Here is a 23,590-nt window from a genome sequence, read left to right as displayed (position 1 = left end):
TCAAGAACTATATGCAAAGCAGTGCAAGGGAGCTTTATATATGGATAGGAATCCAGTCTTGGAATTAGGAGAAACCTGAATCCTAGTCTTGCCTATGACCTAAATTATTTAATTTCTAAATTCTTACTTCAACCTAAGAAACTTTGGGGTTTATTAAAACAATTTATTGAATTTCACCTTGAACTGGGGAGGTGATTAGTTTGGGGATGGAGTATTTTGGAGTAATTGGGATTTTTCCTTTTGAGTTGAAGTTCATGTTTTTAAGTGCAGCGGTGCAGGAAAATGTAATATAAGAACCTCATGAACAATGATTGTTTATTTTTTTTAAATATGTGTATCACAGTGCCTGGTACACAGTAAGTGCTCTCTACTTTTTTTTTAATTAATTGAGCAATAGTCTTTTTAAATGGAGCTAACTTGCCATTTTATCATCCAAGGTATGTGTTGGGGAAGAGGAGAAGGAACAAAGAGAAGTTTCTCCTTACCCTCACTAAATAATATGTTAATCTCTTTAGGAGAGATGGAAGAGCTGGAGACCCTATGGTTGACAGGAATCTGCCACAATGAGAAGAATGAGGTGATGAGCAGCCAGTTGGACATCGACAACATGGCAGGAGTGTTCTACATGCTTGCCGCTGCCATGGCACTCAGCCTCATCACCTTTGTCTGGGAACATTTGTTTTACTGGAAACTCAGGTTTTGCTTCACTGGAGTATGCACAGACAGGCCAGGACTGTTGTTCTCCATCAGCAGGGTCAGTAAAATTTCAATTCACTTTCTTTTACAAGTGAACCAAAAATAAGCAAGTGGTCATCATTTTTTTTTCCTAGTAGTATTTGTACACTCCTTATCTCTGCCTGCCCTTGCCCCCCACCTATCCCTTATACCAGTCTTACTCTGACTATGTAAAGCATTCTAGAAAGATTTACAGATTATCATTTTTAACATGAATGTTAAGAATAACTAACTTTTCTGTAGTAGTGAAGAGATGGCCCTGAGTTCTCAAAGGCTAGACCAGAAGAGCAAAAGTTCTGGCTGGATGTGTAAAAGTGGAAAGCAAATAATGACACTAAGATTAGCCATAGATGTCTGTCATCTGGGCATCAACTAAGTGTGCTGAGAGACTCATCACCTTATGGGTCACAGCTACAGCAACTCTAAAAACCCATTTACCAAATTATAGAGCAGTTGCTATCTGCTATATTTATTGATGGAGTGAATACCATCCATCTGACAAAATCAGAGATACTCAAAGTATTTATGATTAGAAAATACTTTCACATATATGGTGAAAAGACCCTTTTTAATATAAGAACAGTTTTAAGCTATGAAAGCGTAATAAATACTCTTAAGACTTTGGGGACAGTCTGTATGTTACTTCTTTTGATCTACCCAATAATCCTATGAAGGATTTGGTGAATATATAATTATCCCAATTTTATAGTTGATGGTTAGTAAAAGGTAAAGTGACTTTCACTTAAGAGCAATATGAGAACTCAAATCCAAGACTTCTAACTTCATGTTCAATGTTCTTCCCACTTTAAGATGTAGCCTCTTCATTGTGTTATGAATTCATTCATACATTCAAAACACACATATGTATCTCTCTGTCTCTGTCCCCATTTCTCTTTTTGTCTAGCTCATTCTCTGCATACACATGTTCTCTTATACAATTTTGTGATCTAGACACCTTGAGAGCAGACACGGTCAAGAATAAAGAACAAAAATGGAAACCTTTTGTTAGAACATTGTTTTTTTAGTTAAAGATATCCTTTCTGAGTAAACCAAATTGGCTTCTTAAAAGAAAATTGGTGTGTTAATTACATTTGGAATTTTTAAGGACATAAGATATGCTGGAGACAAACAAACATTATTTTCTTGTCAAGCCTTCCAAAAGAAGATGTTCCCCTTGCCACATACACACACACACGCTAAAGCTGGGTACTATGCAAATACATATTTCCTAATTAGTTTGATGCCATCTAAATATGCATATTGCTTAGAAATAATACCATGTGTGCATATAGTTAGGTATTATGCCAACTTTAAGATAATTGTCTCAACCAATTACTAAGTGGTTTTCATTGCTAAATGACGGAAGAATTACAATAAGTAAATGCACCTTGCCACGTTTTCCCATCAATCTTGTTTGTATTTGGCAATACATTTCCATTATCTAAAAGCATAGGGAATTCTTTAAGGAGGCAAAGTTGATAGGCAATCATTAGAGGAAACCAGTGAAATCTTCTCCCTCCTCTCCCCCACAGTTTATCAGAATCCTGCTTAGTCTTTTCACTTTTTTGAGCCTGTATTTTGGCCCACAGTATTTTCTCAGGAATCATTATATACAACTGTTTTCTTATCTCCCATAGCACTAGCCATTAGTTCTTTGATTCCTTTGCCAACTTATTGATGAGACACACGGGGAAAGTCCTCCTTAAGCAATCTCTTGACCTTGACTTTCCATGGACAGTGGTTTTTTCCTCAAAGTACAGTCTGACCTGTAAAAAGGAGAAAGTGTTCTACTTAATAGCATTTTCTTGTTTCTTGACTTTTGAAAGACACCTCGTATTTGAGAATGTTATTATGTAACCACACAATGACCAAAAGATGGTGAATCAACCACTTTCAGAGTTAGCTTGCTCTCAGATATCGTTCTTTCTTTAGCTAATCAGGCTCCATTATCAATTAAATTTGGAGAAGGCACAGTGTCCCAGAACTTGATTTTGTACACAGATAGATGAATGGCAGTTCTCTGAAACCCAAGAACAATTCTCTGCATACCAGCAGAGGTCTCCACCTGGCACCATCTGCATGTTATCTGAGCCTTCTAAATATAATGGCTGCCAGCCCATTGGGAAGTTATCAGATGCTTCTATTGACAGGGTATGCATGGTTCTATTCAATTCATTAAACAATTCATTTGGTATATATTCATCTATATGTAATGCGCCCCCAAATGCACTGTCACATGCCACATATATCTTTGTATGTATATAGGCATATATTCACACACACATATAACATATGTGTATATGTCTTTACACAATATGTAATAAGTAAGTACATATGCATATATATGGACACACACAAATACATACAACCACAACCTTGAACTATGATTTCAAAGAAAACTCTCAGAAGAATTTTCTTTTTAAAAAGTGGATTTTTGTTGATTTCTATCATTTTTGCATTAACTGTTTCCCCCACACAACCTATATTCCTTTCCTTCCTCTAACCTAGAAAGGTATCCCCTATGGCAAAGAATTCCAATAGGCATTTTCTGATGAAAACACTTGGATATTTGACTAAATGTATAATTAAACTCAGTACAGCAATTTTCCCCCTCTGGTTTAGAAAGTAGAATTAAAGCTTTGAAGAATTTGTCTAAAGGTGTCACAAGATGAAGATCTGAACTCAGAAGAGTGTAATTAGAATCTGTTACCCTTAAAACTCGATTCACAGCACCCCACCCTCCTTCTCACGTTATGTGCTGAAATAAGGAAGTTATAAATTTTATGTAGCCCCTCCTCTCTCTCTCTTACTCTGACCCGTTTGGTGGAGGGGGTGTGAGGTAAGAGCCAGGATACTATTGATCACATGGTCTTAATTTGTTAGATAATTAGAGGTTTTTTACTTCTATTTCCTTTTTATTCCTTCTACTTCAAGTGATTATTAATAAACTTCATAAAATATCATCCCCCAGGTTTTAGAAGAAAGGCTAAATATTCACTCTTAAAAAACAAACTGTGACATACTTTTTAAATCCAATTTTATTTTCAGTTCCAAATTCTCTCTCTCCCTCTCCTAGTTATTAAGAAAGTATGAAAAAAGATAAACCATTATAAAAAAGTCACATGAAACAAATTTCCTCATTAGTCACACACACACACACACACAGAAATATGTTTCAATCTGTGCTCCATGTTCATTACTCTATCTGAAGGGGAATAGCATGTTTCACCATAAGTCCTTTGGAATTTTAGTGGGTCATTGTTTTGATCAGAGGTACTAAATCTTTCAAAGTCAATTATATTTATAATATTGCTATTATTGTATAAACTGTTCTTTTGGTTCTGCTCACTTCACTTTGTATTGTTTCATCCAAGTCTTCCTACATTTATCTGAGACTACTTCCTTCATTATTTCTTATATTTATCACTATAGTATTCCTTCACATTCATATGTTATAACTTATTCAACAATATCCTATTTGATGAGTATCTCCTTGATTTCCAATTTTTTGTTTTACCAACACAAAAAGAGTTGCTATAAATATTTTTGTCAATATGGGTCCTTTACTTTTTTCTCTGATCTCTTTGGAATATAACTCTTATAACTGGAGTAAAGGGCATCCACATTTGAATAACTTTTGGGACATAGTCTCAAAATGCTTTCCAGAATAGTTGGACTAGTTCATGGGTCTAACCAACAGTGCTTTGGTGCCCAGATTTTCCCACATCTTCTCCAACATTCGTCATTTTCCTCTTTTATCATTTAGCCAAACTAATGAGTATAGATTGGTACCTAAGAGTTTTCTTAATTTGTATTTCTTTAATTTAATGATTCACAGCAATTATTTTCACGTGACTACTGCTAGATTAGATTTCTTCATAATCTTTGGCCATTTGTCAATTAGAGAAGAATTTTTATTCTTGTAAATATGATTCAGTTCCCTATGTATTTTAGAAATGAGATCTTTATCAGGAAAACTTGCTGCAAAGACTTTTTTCTTCCAATTTTAGATGTTTTGTTTTTTGTGTAAAACTAAAATTTTATGCAATCAAAATTATTCATTTTAACTTATATGAACCTCTCTATCTCTTTTTTTTTTGTTATGAACTATTCCTCTATCCATAGATCTGACAAACTATTTCTTCTATGACCCATTAGTTTGCTTGTGATGTCACTCTTTATATCTAAATTGTGTACCCATTATGAGTTTATCTTGTGTTAGTTGTTGCCTAATTACTGCCAGACTACTTTCTAATTTCCACATTATTCTTTGTCATTTAACGAATACTTGCCTCAAGGGTTGGGACCTTTGGGTTTGTCAAATTCTATGTTACTGTACTTGTTTCTGTGTATTGTGTACTTAATTGGTTGCACTGATCAACCTCTATCTCTTACCAGGTACCAAAAGTATTTGATAATTATAGTTTTGTGGTATAGTTGATATCTAGTAGTGTTAGGTCCCTATTGTTTCCATTCCCTATACCACCTCCTTGATTAAGGATTTATTCCTTTCCCTTAATAGGCATTACACCTCAGCCACTCTAATGTGTATTTCCAGTGGATACTGTTTTCCTTTGCCCTTATAAATATCTGCATTTTGACTACGACCACAGTGAACCACATTTTTTCCTTTTCCCTTCCGTTCCCCATAATATATGCTGAACTTGTAGCAAAGAGCCTTAATTTCTATTCTGGGAGAATATATTTGTGTAACCCTACACAGAAGCTCTTAGATACCATGGCCATTCTTCATAAAGATCTCTAGACGGAAATATTTTCTCTAAGTCCCCATCTTTGAATAGCCATTGTATTAATCTTCTGTATGACTGCCTTTTCTGTCACTGCATAAGAAGGGAGAACTGGAACAACAACCAAATGTTGATTTAAAATACAATCAGCATCTTGTATGTTTTGGGGAAGGAGCAGTCTTTGGTTACTAAAAAATATAATGCTTTATACCCTATATATTAGCACATGCCTCAAATTGTCTGTTTTATAAGAAGCGAAAAATAACAAATAAGATATAAAGAAGGCATTGCCTGGAAAAGTATTTTTAATAAGATCAGTTCTATGGAGTAGGGACTTATCATCAACCCATATGTATAGAATTAATAGATTCTATGGACCCATGATGGCTCAAAACAATAATATTATTAAGAAAAAGTAGTGCAGAGCTGTCTGGTCCATGTTGATAGGGAGAAGTGGCCAAAGAGGCACACCATTTTGAGTTTTTATTGTTTATTTTCCATGACCTCTAATTCACTGAGAAGTTATTTCCCTTGAACTGGCAGAGCATCTTATTACATGTACCCAAGGAATGTAGCAGGAGTCTATGAATTATACAAATGGAAGAAGAAACTGATAACACCATGGGGAGGAAAGAAATCCCATCATAGAGGATTTGCCTCTGAAGTAGTTTTATGAACTTTACAGTTTATGTGGATAATCTCACCAAAGAACCAAAATGGCATACCATATCAAGTATACATTTTGCAGGAATATGTTAACATTGCATTTTCTTTTAGGTAAAAGTTTTAATATAAGACAATATAATAATGTGAAAAGAAAGGTATTTGAGGGTCACTGGCTTAGAAGTCATGGGTTCATCTCCAATCTCAATATGTCAATTAACTTTACTCTTTAAATGGCTGTTTGTGTGAGATTCACACATGTAAATACACATATCTGATGACTGTGTAACTGTGGGTAAGTCACTTAACTTCCATGTGTCTCAGTTTCCTCAACTAGAGAATAAGAACATTTGAATAGGTGACCTCTAAGATCTCATGTAGTTCTAGATCTAGGCTTCTTTGTATAAGAGTAATTCCTGGGGCAGCTGGAAGGTAATACAATGGATAGCACACCAGACCTGGAGTACATTGGATCTGGGTTCAAATTTGGTATCAGACACTTCCTAGCTGTGTGACCCAGGGCAATTCATTTGACCCTAATGACTAGTTTTTGCCACTTTTGTCTTAGAACTGATATTAAGACATAAAGTAAAGGTTTAAAAAAAAAGAGTAATTCCCACTGATTCTGAGAGAAAAATAGCAGGGACAAGGGAACAGGTTGTACCATACAGTGTCATTCATAACTTTTATATTTTTTGACTTATATAGAATAAATTGTATACTTTTTGTCCATCTCAGACAGCTTTCCATCCCCACCAAAAAAACTGAATAGTAAGATATATTTCTCAACATTTTTTTTCTCCCAACACATGAGTTTAGTTTATTGTACCTGAACTTTTTAATTTTCAGAAGAGCAAAAGACCTTTAAGCAGAATATTTACAAAGGAGTTATTAAAGAATGCTGGATTTTTCAAAATTCATTTGAAATTCACTTTAAATAATCAAATATGTATTAAGTGTCTATTAGGTCGAGGCACTAGAGGTACAATAGCACATGTATACATGAAAACTGCCCTCCGGGAAATACATTTTACTAGATGGAAAAGCAATATACAAAAATAAATAAATAAAAGTGCATAATCTGATTCTTGTTAATGGCTTAGAAATTGCCTAATTTGCCCACAGACAGGTATCTCATTTGTAGACTGACTGAATGATTCAACGGCCAATGTAAGATAAAATAATTTTAAGAGGAAGAGAAAATAGTAATAAGTGGATTGAAGACAGAGATTAGAAAAGGTGTGAAAAACCATAAGCAAGTATCATCTGCAATGGGGATAAATTAGAAGCCTTCCCAATAAGATCAGGAGTGAAACAAGGATGCCCATTATCACCTCTACTATTTGACATTGTACTAGAAACACTAGCAGTAGCAATTAGAGAAGAAAAAGAAATTGAAGGTATTAAAATTGGCAATGAGGAGACCAAGCTATCACTCTTTGTAGATGATATAATGGTCTACTTAAAGAATCCTAGAGAATCCACCAAAAAGCTAGTGGAAGTAATCAACAACTTTAGCAAAGTTGCAGGTTACACATTAAACCCACACAAATCATTAGCATTTCTCTATTTCCAACACATCTCAGCAGCAAGAGTTAGAAAGAGAAATTCCATTTAACATCTCTCTAGACAATATAAAATACTTAGGAATCTATCTGCCAAGACAAACACAGAAACTATATGAACACAACTACAAAACACTTTCCACACAATTAAAACTAGATCTAAATAATTGGAAAAACATCGATTGCTCATGGGTAGGATGAGTTAACATAATAAAAATGACCATCCTACCCAAACTTATTTACTTATTTAGTGCCATTGGACTTCCAAGAAACTTTTTACTAAATTAGAAAAAAACTATAACAAAGTTCATTTGGAAGAACAAAAAAATCAAGAATATCAAAGGAAATTGAAAAAAAAATGTGAAGGAAGGTTTCCTAACAGTACCAGACCTCAAACTATACTATAAAGCAATGGTCATCAAAACAATATGGTACTGGCTAAGAGACAGAAGGGAGGATCAGTGGAATAGACTTGGGGTAAGTGACCTCAACAAGACAGTGTATGATAAACCCAAAGATCTCAGCTTTGGGGACAAAAATCCACTATTTGATAAAAACTGCTGGGAAAATTGGAAAATAGTATGGGAGAGATTAGGTTTAGATCAACATCTAACATGCTACATCAAGATAAACTTGGAATGGGTAAATGACTTGAATATAAAGAAGGAAACTATAAGTAGATTAGGTGAATACAGAATAGCATATTTGTCAGATGTTTGAGAAGGGAAAGATTTTAAGATCAAGCAAGAGTTAGAAAAAATTATAAAATGTAAAATAAATAATTTTTATTACATTAAATTAAAAAAGATTTTGTACAAACAAAACCAATGCAATCAAAATTAGAAGGGAAGCAACAAATTGGGAAAAAATCTCTGACAAAGGTCTAATTACTTAAATTTATAAAGAACTAAATCAATTGTATAAAAAAATCAAACCATTCCCCAATTGATTAATGGGCAAGGGACATGAATGGGCAATTTTCAAATAAAGAAGTCAAAACTATCAATAAACGCATGAAAAAATGTTCTAAATTTCTTATAATCAGAGAAATGCAAATCAAAATAACTCTGAGGTATCACCTCACACCTATCAGATTGGCTAACATGACAGCAAAGGAAAGTAATAAATGTGGGAAGGGATGTGGCAAAATTGAGACATTAATGCATTGCTGGTGGAGTTGTGAATTGATCCAACCATTCTGGAAGGCAATTTGAAACTATGCCCAAAGGGTGCTAAAAGACTGACTATCCTTTGATCCAACCATAGCACTGCTGGGTTTGTACCCCAAAGAGATCATAAGGAAAAAGACTTGTACAAGAATTTTCATAGCTGCACTCCTTGTGGTGGCCAAAAATTGGAAAATGAGGGGATGCCCTTCAATTGGGGAATGGCTGAACAAATTGTGGTATATGTTGTTGATGGAATACTATTGTGTTAAAAGGAATGATGAACTGGAGGAATTCCATGTGAACTGGAATGACCTCCAGGAAATCATGCAGAGTAAAAGGAGCAGAACCAGGAGAATATTATACACAGAGACTGATATACTGTGGTACAATCAAATATAATGGACTTCTCTACAAATAGCAATGCAATGATCCAAGACAGTTCTGAAGGACTTATGGGAAAGAAAGTTATCCACATTCAGAGGAAGAACTGTGGGAGTAGAAACACAGAAGAAAAACAACTGCTTGATCACATGGGTCAATGGGGATATGATTGGGGTTATAAACCCTAAATGATCACCCTCATACAAATATCAATAATATGGAAATAGGTCTTGACCAATAACACATTTAAACCCAGTGGAATTGTGCATCAGCTATGGGAGGGGGTTGGGGAATGGCAGGAAAAGAACATGATTTTTGTAATCCTGGAAAAATACTCTAAATTAATCAATTTAAAAACAAATCAAAAACACCAAAAAAGAGGTTGGACATAGGAGATACCAATTATTCTTTGAAGGAATCCTGGGAATCAAAAAGGAGAAGGTGAGAAAGGAATGCAACCCTGCTATGGCTTACTACTTATACACAGGCATGGAGTGGCAGATACACCTTCCACATTTGAACCCAGTGGGAAAAGAAAATGTTGTTAAGAGAGCTTCTGTGTTCTGGGGATAAGACCAAAGGTAGGACTTAGTTGGAGGCTAAATTCAACAGAGTGAGTTATAGGAGAATGAGGTAAGATTCCCATCTGGTAAAGTGGAAGTGCATAATCCATAATATGCATGTATATGTGATTTCATCATCTCCCACTTTCTCCTAACTTGCCCCTCCTCCCACTTCCCCCAAAACATAAATTGACAACTTTTCTGTGGCTGCTTGGTCATGTGTGGCTATTTGAAGATACACTGGGTGATCACAGGCCAAATAGATGGTCTGATGTGCATATGGCTTCCTGATTTTCTAAAGAAAGCTTTGACCATGCAGAAGTACAACACTCAAAATAGAGCTTAGCTTTTCTGGTCAGAGAAGCAGTTGAAGCAAAAAAGTACTTTAGTTTAGTACCTCTGTAAAGAATAAAATTAATTTATTGTGAATTTTGTGAAATTATATCAAATCTTCGATTGCTAATCTTTTACTTTCTTCCAATTACAGGGCATTTACAGCTGCATTCATGGAGTACACATTGAGGAGAAAAAGAAGTCACCAGATTTTAATCTGACTGGCTCCCAGAGCAACATGTTAAAACTCTTACGGTCAGCCAAAAATATTTCTAACATGTCCAACCTGAATTCCTCTAGAATTAGTTCCCCCAAAAGAACAAGTGATTACATCCAAAGAGGATCCCTCATCATGGATATGGTCCCAGATAAAGGGAATTTGATATACTCTGATAACAGATCTTTTCATGGTAAAGACAATCTTTTTGGGGATAACATGAATGAACTTCAGACATTTGTGGCCAATCGGCATAAAGACAACCTCAATAACTATGTTTTCCAAGGGCAGCATCCTCTCACCTTGAATGAATCCAATCCTAATACAGTGGAGGTTGCTGTGAGCACAGAGTCCAAAGGGAACTCTAGACCTCGACAACTTTGGAAAAAGTCCATGGAGTCCTTGCGCCAAGATTCACTGAGCCAGAATCCAGTCCCTCAACAGCGGGAGAATGGCTTGGTCGAGAATAGAACCCACTCTCTGAAGAGTCCCAGGTACCTTCCTGAAGAGGTGGCTCACTCGGACATCTCAGAAGCTTCAAGCAGGGCCACATGCCACATAGAACTTGAGAACAACAACAAACATCACAAGACCAAGGACAACTTTAAAAAAAGATCTGTGGCCTCCAAATACCCCAAGGACTGCAGTGATGTTGAGCTCACCTACCTGAAAACCAAAGCAAGCTCCCCCAGGGACAAGATCTATACCATTGAGGCTGAAAAGGAGCCCAGTTTCCACATAGAACAACCCCAGTTTATTGAAAACCTCGTCCTGCCTGAGAATGTGGATTTCCCCGAGGTGTACCAGGACCCTAATGAAAACTATCATAAGGGGGATGCCACACTGCCTGTCAACAGGACTCCTTTGCACAACGAAGATGGCAATGCCCCCAACAATGACCAGTACAAACTCTTTTCCAAGCATTTCACCTTGAAGGAGAAGAACTCTCCCCACAGTGAGGGGAGTGACAGGTACCGGCAGAATTCTACTCACTGTAGGAGTTGTCTCTCCAACCTGCCCAACTACACTGGTCATTACACCACACGATCCCCCTACAAATGTGATTCCTGCCTAAGGATGGGTAACCTCTACGATATTGATGAGGACCAGATGCTGCAGGAAACGACAGCCAACCCTGCCCACTCCGAGGAGACATATGAGCAGGATTGGGCACAGAACAATGCCCTTCAATTCCAGAAGAAGAATAAGTTGAGGATTAGCCGGCAGCATTCTTATGACAACATCCTAGACAAGCCCAGGGAGATTGACCTTGGAAGACCCTCTCGGAGCATAAGCTTAAAGGATAAGGAGAGACTCTTGGAAGGGAATTTGTACGGGAGCCTGTTTAGTGTCCCCTCCAGCAAACTGTTGGGGAACAAGGGCTCTCTTTTCTCCCAGGCACTGGAAGACACTAAGAGGAGCAAATCTCTCTTCCCAGACCACTCCTCCGATAACCCTTTCCTACACTCCTCCTATCCGGATGACCAGCGACTGATCATTGGGAGATGCCCCTCTGACTCTTATAAACATTCATTGCCCTCCCAAGTGAGGAATGACAACTACCTGAGGTCATCTCTAAGATCAACAGCATCGTCATACTGTTCCAGGGATAGCCGGGGCCACAACGACACATACATTCCCGAGCATGTGATGCCTTACGTGGCAAATAATAATATTGTATACTCTACCCCCAGGGTCCTCAACTCCTGCAGCAATAGACGTGTGTATAAGAAAATGCCTAGCATTGAATCTGATGTTTAAATCTCCTTTTCTCAGCTTATTCTATAGGGAAACATATCCGCCAACATCTTGGAAGTTAAAAAGTTAGATTTTCCCCTGGGCCCCATAAAGAAAATGAGGGTTAGGGGGTATTTTGTGAAGGCTATTTTACACACAACTCTGTGCCATGCTGTACCACAGAAGGAGCCCCTTCCCTCTGCAAAGAGTGCACTAAGTGTGATAAAGGAGGGATAGGTGAGCCCTTCACTAAAAAAAGAAAAGAGAGAGAAAAGAAAAGAAATCAAAGGGCAATTTTTCTGAGTACATCCCCCATGGATGTTGGCTTTTATGTTTTTTTGTTTTTGTTTTTTTTTTGTTTTTTGCCATTTTCATGTTTTTTTTTCCATATTCTAAATTCCATTAAGAATTTTCTGTTTTTCTATCACTGGAATTGTTGAACAGTTTTCTAATGTAGAATAAGCAATATGGTATGCATGTAATTTGACACAGATTTTTAAAAATTTAAGAATGCATTTGCACTGTGAAAGGATTGACATGAACGAAAAAATGAGAAAGTTTGGCCCATAGCTAGTAGTTTCAGCTTTATTTATTGTGCTTTCAGTCACAGCCCAAACCAGACCCCAGAACTCAGGGCCCTGGAAAGAATCGGTATGTCCGCACATCCGAGGCTACCTTCAGTCTAGGCTGTCATCAAGATATGGAGACGCATCTGGAATTATAGGCCCCAGCTGTTCCTGGTGAGGAATCCATAGGAAGCCCTTCGGCTGTTGGTTTTTGCGGGTCAAATGCTTTCTTTTGTTGGGTTTCACAGGCACTTAATGCTAACCTTAAGAGCTCAACAGTTTGCTGTGCAGTCAGAATTCACAGCTGCATAACCTAAAATATGTATTTTTTTAGATGTCAATATGTGGATCTTACATCTGTGACGCAGTGGACCTCACTATTTATTTATCGTGAAGCCTCGTGTATACGTAAGTTTGCATCTCCCCCCTTCTGGTGACTACTCAGGGCTGTATAGTTTCTCTTACCCCTTCACTCCAAAAGTAACTGTAACTCATTCTTCACCGAGCGGTCCTGGTGGCATCTAATTAACCATGTATTGTTATCCAAGTTGTCAGTGCTATGTCATGAGCCAACGGCCATATGTTTCATGTCATCAAGAAGGAACAGGATGCCATCTGTTTGCTGAAGGCTGACACAATTTTACATTGATCATGTTGCTCTGTGGAATTGTAATTTCTACTACCCTCCCCACCCTACCAACTCCCAAATCTGAATCCTCCCTCCGCGTCTAGTAGGTTCATGTGCCCGTGAAGTAAATATCTATATTCTGATAGTCATAGAGAAACTGTGGTAGGACAAGTGGTCTGTCACCTCAGACACATTAGCTGACCTCCTCTTCTACACTCCTTGAGATATTGAAGCATTTTTCCTTTTTAGGTCCACTGGATTATTTATTTTTGATTCCAGAGGATATGTTGGAAAAAATAACAAGACTAATATTCCTTAATAATTCATACCAAAATGAAAGTGGAAAAAAAGGGCTGGTATGTCACCCAAATCCCAAATATGCACTTTATTAGACCTGCCTCCAATGGTAGAAAAAAAATGGTAGAAAATAAATTAAATTCCAGTCCACTAACATATGTAATTTAAATCCTGAAAGAATTGGGGATCTTGTCCCAATCATTTGTGTTCTGAGGTGCCCCTACTCTTATCTGATATGCTCTGGAAAGTTGCCTTGAATGACCCAGAATTCCTCTGTGCTTATAGCCAAAGTAGAATTGTAGAATTTCGTAGCTGGAAGGGACCCTAGGGGTCACTCTAGTACAATTTCCTCATTTTACAAATGAGGAGCCCATTGCCTCAATTCACTTCCCCGAATTTCTCCTCACTGCTGTTTCTGTTTCTTAGAAAAACAAAGGCAGTCATACATATAAGAAGCTCTCCTACTTTCTTATAGGCAATACTCTGAAAAGCTAATGTCCCTCTCTTAAAGACAGAGAAGTCTTTGGCAGAGGAAGTGGTGGGATTGGAGGTTATGTATCCTCTTCAGCCAGTCCCAGATCTCTTATTAGGATCTAAAATCTCTTAAAATCCCTATGGCACTTTACAACTCTAAACTGTTTTTTTCGGGATTTTAGGAGAGCTTCATTATGATGGAGGCAGGAAAAATTATTGCACACAGGGCCATTCCTAGGAAATACAAGACCTATCATTCACCTTTACATTTTTATCCAGATGAAATCTGGTTAAGATTGACTCCAACCCAAGGTGGGGACAGGCTCTGTGTGTATGTCTGTATGACTGCCTATGTGGGAAGAGTGAGGGGGCCTCACCTATGATGCCTTGTTGTATGAGGGGGAAAGGAGGATATTGTGGTTGAAATGTTATATGCTGATGTTTATTGTATTCTTTTTGTCAATACTGCCTCCTTTTCTGTTTCCTCAGTCATATTCTAGCTGCCTGGCTCCCTATAATGATGGGGAGCCTTAGACTATTATCCCAATTTGCTGTGCCCTAGGGTTGCTTAACACCCCTCTCTGACCTTATTACTTTGTACAGAAATCCTTTGAGAGTTTTTTGCCTTGCTCATATGAGATCATATTCTTATGTACACTAACTTATGTACCTCCAATGCCATAGCCCCGACATTTTACTCCTCCCATTGTCTGCCTCCTTTCTCTCCTATGAGATGCAAAATGTTTGAGCCCAGAACCAATGAGGGGATTATTGAGAATTGTGGATAAATGAGATGTCTGTCCCTGTTCAAGTCATGTTTGGTGTACTTTTTTTAATGTGTCCTAACATTTAGGAGCTTCCACATATGACAGAGTGTGGAAATTGCACTAGATTGACTATCAGTCCAAGCAAATAAGTCACATCATATCTGCTATAAATGCTATTGTTCTATTAAGAAACTAGGAAGTGGCTTTTGCTCATTAAAAAAAAGAAAGGAAAAGATGGATATAGGTGAAAACTATTAGAATTCTGAGCAATTTTAAAGGAAGCAAGAAATAGAGGATTAGAGAGTGATAGAATGTTAGGAATGCAGAGACCTTCCTCATTTTGCCGTTGAGGAAGTTGTGGCCCAGATGGGAGAGGTAACTTGTTCACACTCACCCTAACAATAAGTTGAAGAGTTTGGACTGGATCTCCTGACTCTCCCTTCATCATGGATGTAGCTTTCATTGCTACACCATGCTACCTCTAACAAATATAGGAGTTTTTTTCAAAGTCATTGTGCCTAAGGGTTTATCTTATGACTCATGTACAAAAACCAGTTCATTTGGCTTACTGTGTTATTTGAGATGCAAAGAATAACATAAGGCCATTCCGCATCAACCCTAATGTCCATACTTTGAAAGAAAAAAATGTTTTACGTATATGTTTCCAGTTACTTGTTCTTGAGTTAAGCAGAAAGAACAAAAGCCTAAAACCATGGACCCTTTCAAGTGAAGCTGTGAAATACTGAGCCTTTGAAAATTCTACTTTGTCCACTTGGAGAGACATGGAAAGTCAGCTGAACCTGTTACTCTTCAGCAAGAGCTTGTTTACTCTGCTTAACTTAAACGTTCTGTTTGAATGCCACAATGGATGTTGAATGATCCTAAGTAGTTGTCAACCCTTGGCAGGACCTATCAGGTTGTTTTCAGACAAGCATGCGCTGTTGGCAAATGATCAGGTTATTGTTTGTGGGCCATGACAGATGCATGCAGTACATTAAAATGAAGCATGTAAAGCAACATATTCTCCCAGTTCACAAACTCCTACCTAAAAACAGTCTGGGCCTTTGGGAAACCCTAGTCTTCCTTCTAGACCACTAGGGGCCACTACTCAATTCAGACCTCAGTACTCTGGGAATGAAGCTTCCTAAGGTCCAAAGTGGAACTCTGGGTGGAGGAGCTCTTTATCTTCATCATCTACCATTGTACTTCAGCCCTGTTGTAAACCCCACTGCAGTTTTTTTGTTTGTTTGTTTGTTTGTTTTTAAGAATGCAATCTTAAAAAATAAAATAAAATTGTTACTATTACCAGGACGAGCCAGCACTATGAATGGAATTTCATGAATTATATTTGGATTTCTCTTACTCTTACTCTGTAGTTTGACTCCAGAGTTATGGTTTTCCTTTTCTGGTAAGAATGGCAGCCAGAAAATAAAATAAAACAAAACAAAACCTACAATAAAACAAAACAAAAACTTGAACCCTGTTGCTGCTGAGTCAATTCAGAGTTAACTCTGGAAAAAAAAAATATATATATATATACATATATATATATATTCTTGTTTACAAATGAAATATTTTGGCTTAAAAGAGAATGATAGCGTGGGCGTTTAATTAGTCAAAAGATACACAGCAGACGTGCACTTGAGCATTGTTTACTCTATTTGGTATGTCTACACTGATGTGTATTTAATATTCTGTATCTTTCTCGGGAAATGACAAATGCCCTGAATTCTTTGCAAGTTGAAAATGCTAATGAAAAACAAAAGTGTTAGAATTAATTAAGTGATGATTAAAAATTTATCTCCTTTAAACCTAAAATGTACGGCTTTCATAACTGGGTTGTCATAGAAATAAATACCTTATGTTGGAATCCCTTGTGGTGCCAGACCTAAATAAATACTAATTTGGGAAACTTAAATATCATTCAAGGGAGTTGAGGTTCTTGTTAGTATTGAGTCTGTTAATGGTGGCTTATTAGTGTGTGAGGTCATTGCAGTAATCCAGGCTTACAGAACATAGAGCTGTTTTGGCAAGTTGCACACTTAGCTTTACTGTGGACAGACTATCTCTCAGTGATAGCAAGAAACACACTGAAAGAGATTTATTTCCATAAGAGGGGAAAGTAAGAATAATTCAAATGTATTTGGTTATTTAAAACAAAGATTTATATATTAAAATCTTTTTTTTTTTCCAGGATAGCTTTGGCTCATTTATTTATTTATTTGTTTGTCTATTTATTTATTTATTTTTACAGAAAACAAACACAAAACTGCTACTTTCCCCCAGATAGGCCCATTTCCATTTCTTTGGAGCAGGACTGTAAGATGTCTAAAGGTCCTGTGCTTTAACATGTCACCTATTTGGTGACTGACTCTTCTGCCCTTTCATTTGTCCCTTTACACTGTACTATGTTAGCATCAAATTGTATTAGAATAAAATAGATTTATCACTGATAACAAGGAGCAGTAATCAAATGCACTTATCTTGTGAATATGCTAGTGTACACATGTATATAATATACATGTTAATACACACATGAGTGTATTATTCACATACTATTGTACATATTGTAAAGTTACTACTGTTAAAATTAAACGGTGAATATGGTATTAACATATGGAAAACCCATTCTGGTTATTTTAATTGAATGATGTCTTTGTTGTAGAGGTCAGTTTCCTGGTGTCTCCTCTCTGGAAGTGATATGTGACTGTTTCCCATCTCTCTCTTTTATCTCCCCCAACTCCTCTGCTGTCCATCCCAGTAGAAATTGGGCATTCAGGGTCTACTAACTCTCTCTGAAGGAAATGCCCCAATGCTTAGAGCAGTAAAGGATCTTAGAGAACATCTAACCCAACCTCCTTACTTGAGAGAAGAGGAAATCAAGATAGAATAGAGGATGAATCTCAAGCTTTCTAAATCTAATCTAGAGATCTCTTTACTATAGTAAATTGATTCTTGTCTAGATTTGTATCTAGATGGCCTCAATCACAAACTGGTGCTTCCAAAGCAAAAAAGGAGAAAATAGCCCAGAGGTGAAAGGGGTTTCTTTGATTCTTAGAAAGTACTTGTTAGAGTTTTCTTGTTTTACTTTGGTTTTCTCTTGGATGTTTTCTGGCATTAACTACCCCCACTTTTCCCTATCACTCTTATCAAAAGTGAATCTTAATGGCTATTTCTTAGTTACCACCCCATCCAAAGATAAAGGAGAGGGAAATGGGACTGGTATTAATGAGCTTATGCTAAAACATAAGGCTAAGAAGTTCACTGGAATTGTTGTTTTCAATTGCCTTTCCTGCAAGAATGCAAGTTAAGCAACTAAGTATTTAAATACCTATTATGTGCCTTGTACTGTGCTAGGCACTGTGGGGGATGCAGAAATATAATTCCTGTTCTCTTTCTCTCTATTACCTTTGTATATAACAGAGAACTAAGTATAAGAAAAGTACAATGATTGAAAACCAGTCCCACAATGGTTAAGGCCTGGAAGCATCATAAAATTTCTGAGTTCTGTTCCAGACAGATAAATTACTCTAGCATCTAAGTTACTTCCTTGGAATCAGATGATCAGGTTAGAAACTTCATTCACCCTTCAGAAGATTTTCGGCTTCCTGGAAATAATTTACAGTATAGGAGTGATTTATAGAAAATTTCAATCTGCCACAGTATTTTTGCCTACTCTTGCCCAACCAATCAGGGATGCTACATTTCCACTCAAGTAAACCAAATGATTTCTTTTTTCCACTCTTGCCTTATGGCACCTGATTTGAAGAGAGAAATGAACTTCCTTGATCAGTTGGACAATAAGAAAGGATGAGGCCAAGTCCATGAAACAGTACTTTCTGAACGCACTTTCTTTTTTCCTCTTCGATAATGTGAAAATCATGTTTGGTAGATGAGTGTATGAATGTTGTGGAGGAGGGTGTTAAAAGGAATAAACTTTTGAATGGGACCTAAGTGCCTATAGTTGCAGCAGGTGATAGATAAAACGATTAACCAGTTCCCTGGAGAAAAATAAAAGGGATGGGGTGCAGGGATGACCCTTAAAAAGGAACATTCTAGGAACTGCCAAGGGATTTTATAGCTTTGTCCATTGGGAGGCATTTTCAAAAGTTAATGCTTCATGTTATGAAGAAAGGGTGGTTGATTTTTTTGTTTTTGTTTTTTTTTTTCCTGTGCATTCTGGAGTGATGGATTTCTTACTTGTCAGCAGCTGGTATTGTGGGCATTTTGTCAACAAATATTTAATCATAATGCTCTAAGATGAGAAGGGAGGGTCCTGTTTTGGAGAATGCCTAAAAGATAACTCTACTCTTGATTCCCTATTTTCTTCTAAACAATTCAGACAAGGAGATCCCAGGATTCTTGTATATGTGTCCCATTGTCTTATAATCTGTGTGGTCAGGAAGTCTGTATACATTTTAACCTCTGAATATCTTGCTTGTTATGTCTTGAATCTCCTATACTTAGCATAACCATTCACTATCCCGGCAGAGACTTGAAGACTGTTATTAATTCTCCCATCCCCATTGCTCACTGCTCTTCATCTTAGCCTCCCTTCTCTGGGTCCCAAGGCTGGGGATGAGGGTGAAGGACACAATTCCTGTACAAGATTCATGTTTCCCTCTTGCTAACATTTTTTCTCTTTGTCCACAGAACTTTGGTCTAACTTCTTAACTTAAATGTACATATATATATATAGTAATCCATACATACACATGTAAAAGGAGATCCTTTCCTCCTCCCACAAACAAAGACACTAATCTATTCCTCTCCATCTCCATTTCTTTCAACCAGCAATGGACATCCCTGAAAGATTACTATATTTATGAATGATTTTCTCTTCTTTATTTTGTTCAGAGATTCTTAACCCAAACATATAGTTATATATAGTTCATGGACTCCAGGTTAAGATATATAAAACATTTCTTTTCTTAATTCTATGTAATTTTTAAAAAGCTATTCTGAGAAGGGGGCCTGCAGGCTTCATGACATGACACAAAAGAGGTAATGAATCCCCAATGTAGATGTTAAGAACGATTGGATTCTCCATGATGCAAGTATAATGGAACCCGTTTATTACACATGTGATCAAAAGGTGACTGTATTATCAGACATGCTGAGGGCAGGTAGTGATTTATTCTCTCTTCAAGGTTGACAACACTTATGTACCTCAGTATCTTAACTTTTCTAGCTTGAGGATTAAAATTTACCTTGAGAATGTTTGCTTAGTTTGTTCCCTTTGAACATTATTGCATTGTGAAGGTCTGGCTCTTCCCACAGAGAGACAAGAGTTGACTAATAGTTAATTTCCAAATAATGGAACTGAGAACATGAAAGTCCTTTATTATCAAACCAAATAGCTCCAATGAAATCGGGAAGGAGTAAGCATCTCATGGATGGAAAATGCAATGAGTTCTGTAGTGCTATCTCATATAAACAATAAAGGCCGTCATTTCCCCCTTAGTGGAAGAAAATATTTTGTTTTGTTAGATGGGAGTAAAAATCATTTATAAATATTAGGGCAACTTTTATTCAACTTCTACTTTGAGTACCTGTTCTTGAGGTTATAATATAGGAAGACTCTTCTGAGTATATTGGAAGAAATAATTGTGCTCATATTTTATATTCAAAAGTATAACTTACCTCCTCAAACACGAATTCTTAGCCTTAGTTTGTGTCATGGACCTTTTGGCAGTCTGTTGAAGCCTCTGGACCTCTTCTCAGAACAATGTTTACAAATACATAAAATAAAATCATAGGATTGCAAATAAAATCAATTTATATTGAAATGCAGTTATTAATTAAAAAAAAATCACAGAACCCAAGTTAAGAACTCTTGCCCTAAAGTTTTATCTCTGGAGTTGCATGCAAATGAAACCAATAGTAAGTAATAGCTGGGTAGAGAAATCCACTGCTTTACCTTAAAGCAGACTTTTCCTTCTAACCCATATTTGGATTAGAAATCAGAAAAAGTATCCAACACTGGTAGCAACCAAACAAGTCAGAATTCAATGATCTCTCAGGGCCCCGGGATCATAATGATATAATAAATATTCTTTTTGTAAATTGTGGTGGTGTTTTGTTTGCTTTGTTTTTACTGATTAGTTTTGGTTTTATATCACATTATATATATGTATCCCTCCCTCCTTCCCCTGCCCAGTGAGCCATTTCTTACAACAAAGAGAAATAATGCATTTTCATTTTTTTGCAGACCTTGGACATTTTCCATAATCTGTAGTCACAGACCTTAAAGCTTTTGAGCTAATTCTTGTCTGTCTTTGGAAGGGGTTTTTAGGATGACCCTTCAAAAAGATATTAAAATAGTACATAGCTGAGAGCACGCCTGGCACTTTAAGTTAATAAAGTTAATTGTCTTCTAGCTCACAAATGTCTTTCCTATGGCACTTTGGACCCCTCTCATTCAGCTGACATTTTGCAATTCTAAGCTTTCAAGGGACTCAAATAAGAATATATTGGTATCTGAGAGAGCAGTAAAGGTCCAAAAACATGAAAGCGTTGTATTGCTTTGCCATGAAAAACATTTTAAAGAGGGGTAGAGAGAATAGGGAGTAGTGAAATCTGAACTTTGAATTCAATTGAATTTTCTATATTACCAAATAAGCACTTATTGAATTATTTTATTCTCTGTAAAGCAAATTCAAGTAAATGAGCATTATTGATTTTTGAATGTATTTTATTACAAATAGCTCAGGTTTATTAGGTTTATGGACATAATATTAGAGCTATGACCACAAAGGAAATTCTTCCAGCTAAGAAGTGGATGACTCAGACCTAGATGTTGGGTCTGATCCAGAAAGTTTTTAATAAAGAGTTTTTATAGATTTTTAGAGGGAGGGGGCAATAGGGAATGGGAGGCAATTCTTCTCTGTTGTTCCTTATACTATTGCTTTCCCAAACCTTTCAGAAAGAAAGGTTAACTGACAATCACCTGTCCCTCCCTAAGGAAAGGAGAGGGGAATTAGCAACATATTCCCAAGAAATTGCTGTGAATGGTCTGACACATATAAGTAATATGTAGTAGTGGATAGAGAGCTGTCCTTTGGAGCCCGGATGACCTGGGTTCTGTTTCTAGGTGGTCATTATAGGACCACAGGGGGACAATTTCTAGGTAGATCCTAACTGACCTGCAAATATGAATGCAACTTGCAAAGGTGCCTAAATTTATTATTCTAAGAGTTTATTCAACAGAAGAAACTGGCTTACTGTACTAGGGGTTTTAAACTTCAAAACAATTGATTTTCTTCTCTCCAGGAACAGAAAACATTTATAAAATGATCACTACCAGATTATCCCCAGGAAGAACTCACTGAAGTTTGACAATTGTCATCTATCTGAAGCTCCTATCTGAAGTGGTCAGAAATGTCTGAGTGCATAAATCTGTGGTTTTAAATATTTTTGGTTTGTTTAATTTTTTAGAGGAAGCTAATTGGGAAAAATGATAAAGCTTTCTCAAATGAGGGAAGAATGAATAAATAAAGCATTGGTAGTTGCACTCTGACTTAGTTGTCTAATTAATAAGTTGATGGATAGCCCACTAGCAAGTGAATGAAAATAGGACTAAATTTTTTAAATTGCTTTTAAAAACTTAAGTGCAGGCCCGTTTTTCTTATCCAGGTAGAATTGTTTTGTTATAAAGCTGCTTAGTATAGGTTTTCCAAACACAGTCATATTCCAATACATGTCAAACTCTATGTCAATAACTAGATTTTCTTCAGTCCTACCCACATCACAGCCAATTTGTGTTCTCTGTAATGTTTTTATTTTCACTGGTAGATGGCTACATCCCTATTATGTTTTATCCTCTGCATGAAGAAATGCTAATAATGTATAGATATTTTCGAGCATATCTATAAAATTATATGTTTGCATAAAATTTTTATGATAGAAAAATATATCTACTCCGGGTGTGTCTTCCTGTATTGTGTTCTCCATTTTTGTTCAATGTGTAGACAATGTTTAAGGAATGGGGTTTGGAATGTCTGTGTGAAATGAAATTAAAATGTATATAACTATTGCAGAAAACAAAGGTGCCAAGTAATATGGTGTAAAAAATGTAAATACGTGAAAATTTCATTTTTCTAATAAAGACACTTTCTGCCAATTGATATGAAAAGGAGAAATGGAATGGTGTGCTTTCCTTTAATTATGTTCTTCATGAAAGATACATTTGGGATTTTTTAAAAGGAAGAATTATATTATTTTTCTTTTCTTTTTCTCATGGTTCCCTGGGGATGTTTAGGGGAAGCTGGGTTAGAGAAAAAGCTAGGCATGGGAGTCCCTGGTCTTGGCTCAGGAAGAGATAGCTGAGGCAGTTGAAAAGTCCCACTGGTCTCTGGGGCTCAATTCTAATCCTCTGGTGCTGCTAAGAGGTACTTCTTGATGAAAACGTTGTGTCTTCATTCCCCCAACTCATTGTACCTGAGAATGAGCTTTCAAAATGTGTTTGTGCCTCCTCTGGGAGAGGGCTGGGGATGGGATTCTAACATGGTCCTTAGAGTGTAAGAGGACCACCATCCCATGTGCCAATGCACATGAAGCTATGGAAAACCCTTTGCCCACATTTGCTCAGAATGACCCTTCATTGCAAAACATACAATGATGTTTGCAAGTCAGCTCTGGGGCAGGAATTAAGTCCTTGGAGATGACAATGAAAGATGTTCAAAGTACTAATTATAGAAATCAGGTCTGACAGGTTCTACTAGGATGGAAAAGCCTCAAATATGAAC

At 36.8% G+C, this 23,590-nt stretch overlaps 1 protein-coding gene across 1 annotated transcript in view; it reads left to right on the top strand.

Moving 5' to 3' along the window:
- GRIN2A (glutamate ionotropic receptor NMDA type subunit 2A) overlaps window positions 1-22,984 on the top strand; it is a 522,909-nt gene extending 499,925 nt beyond the window's left edge. Inside the window, exons 13-16 of the mRNA XM_007498665.3 lie at window positions 516-754; window positions 10,312-12,094; window positions 12,716-12,851; window positions 13,012-22,984. Coding sequence (XP_007498727.2) covers window positions 516-754; window positions 10,312-12,094; window positions 12,716-12,851; window position 13,012 — 2,159 coding nt within the window. The 3' untranslated portion in view covers window positions 13,013-22,984. The remainder of the gene's footprint in view (window positions 1-515; window positions 755-10,311; window positions 12,095-12,715; window positions 12,852-13,011) is intronic.
- Window positions 22,985-23,590: the final 606 nt, after the last annotated feature.

Source organism: Monodelphis domestica, chromosome 7 (genome assembly GCF_027887165.1).
Source record: "Monodelphis domestica isolate mMonDom1 chromosome 7, mMonDom1.pri, whole genome shotgun sequence".
Classification (NCBI taxonomy): Eukaryota; Metazoa; Chordata; class Mammalia; order Didelphimorphia; family Didelphidae; genus Monodelphis; species Monodelphis domestica.
The sequence above is the reverse complement of the archived record's forward strand: the minus strand, read 5'-3'. Positions and strand labels throughout refer to the sequence as shown.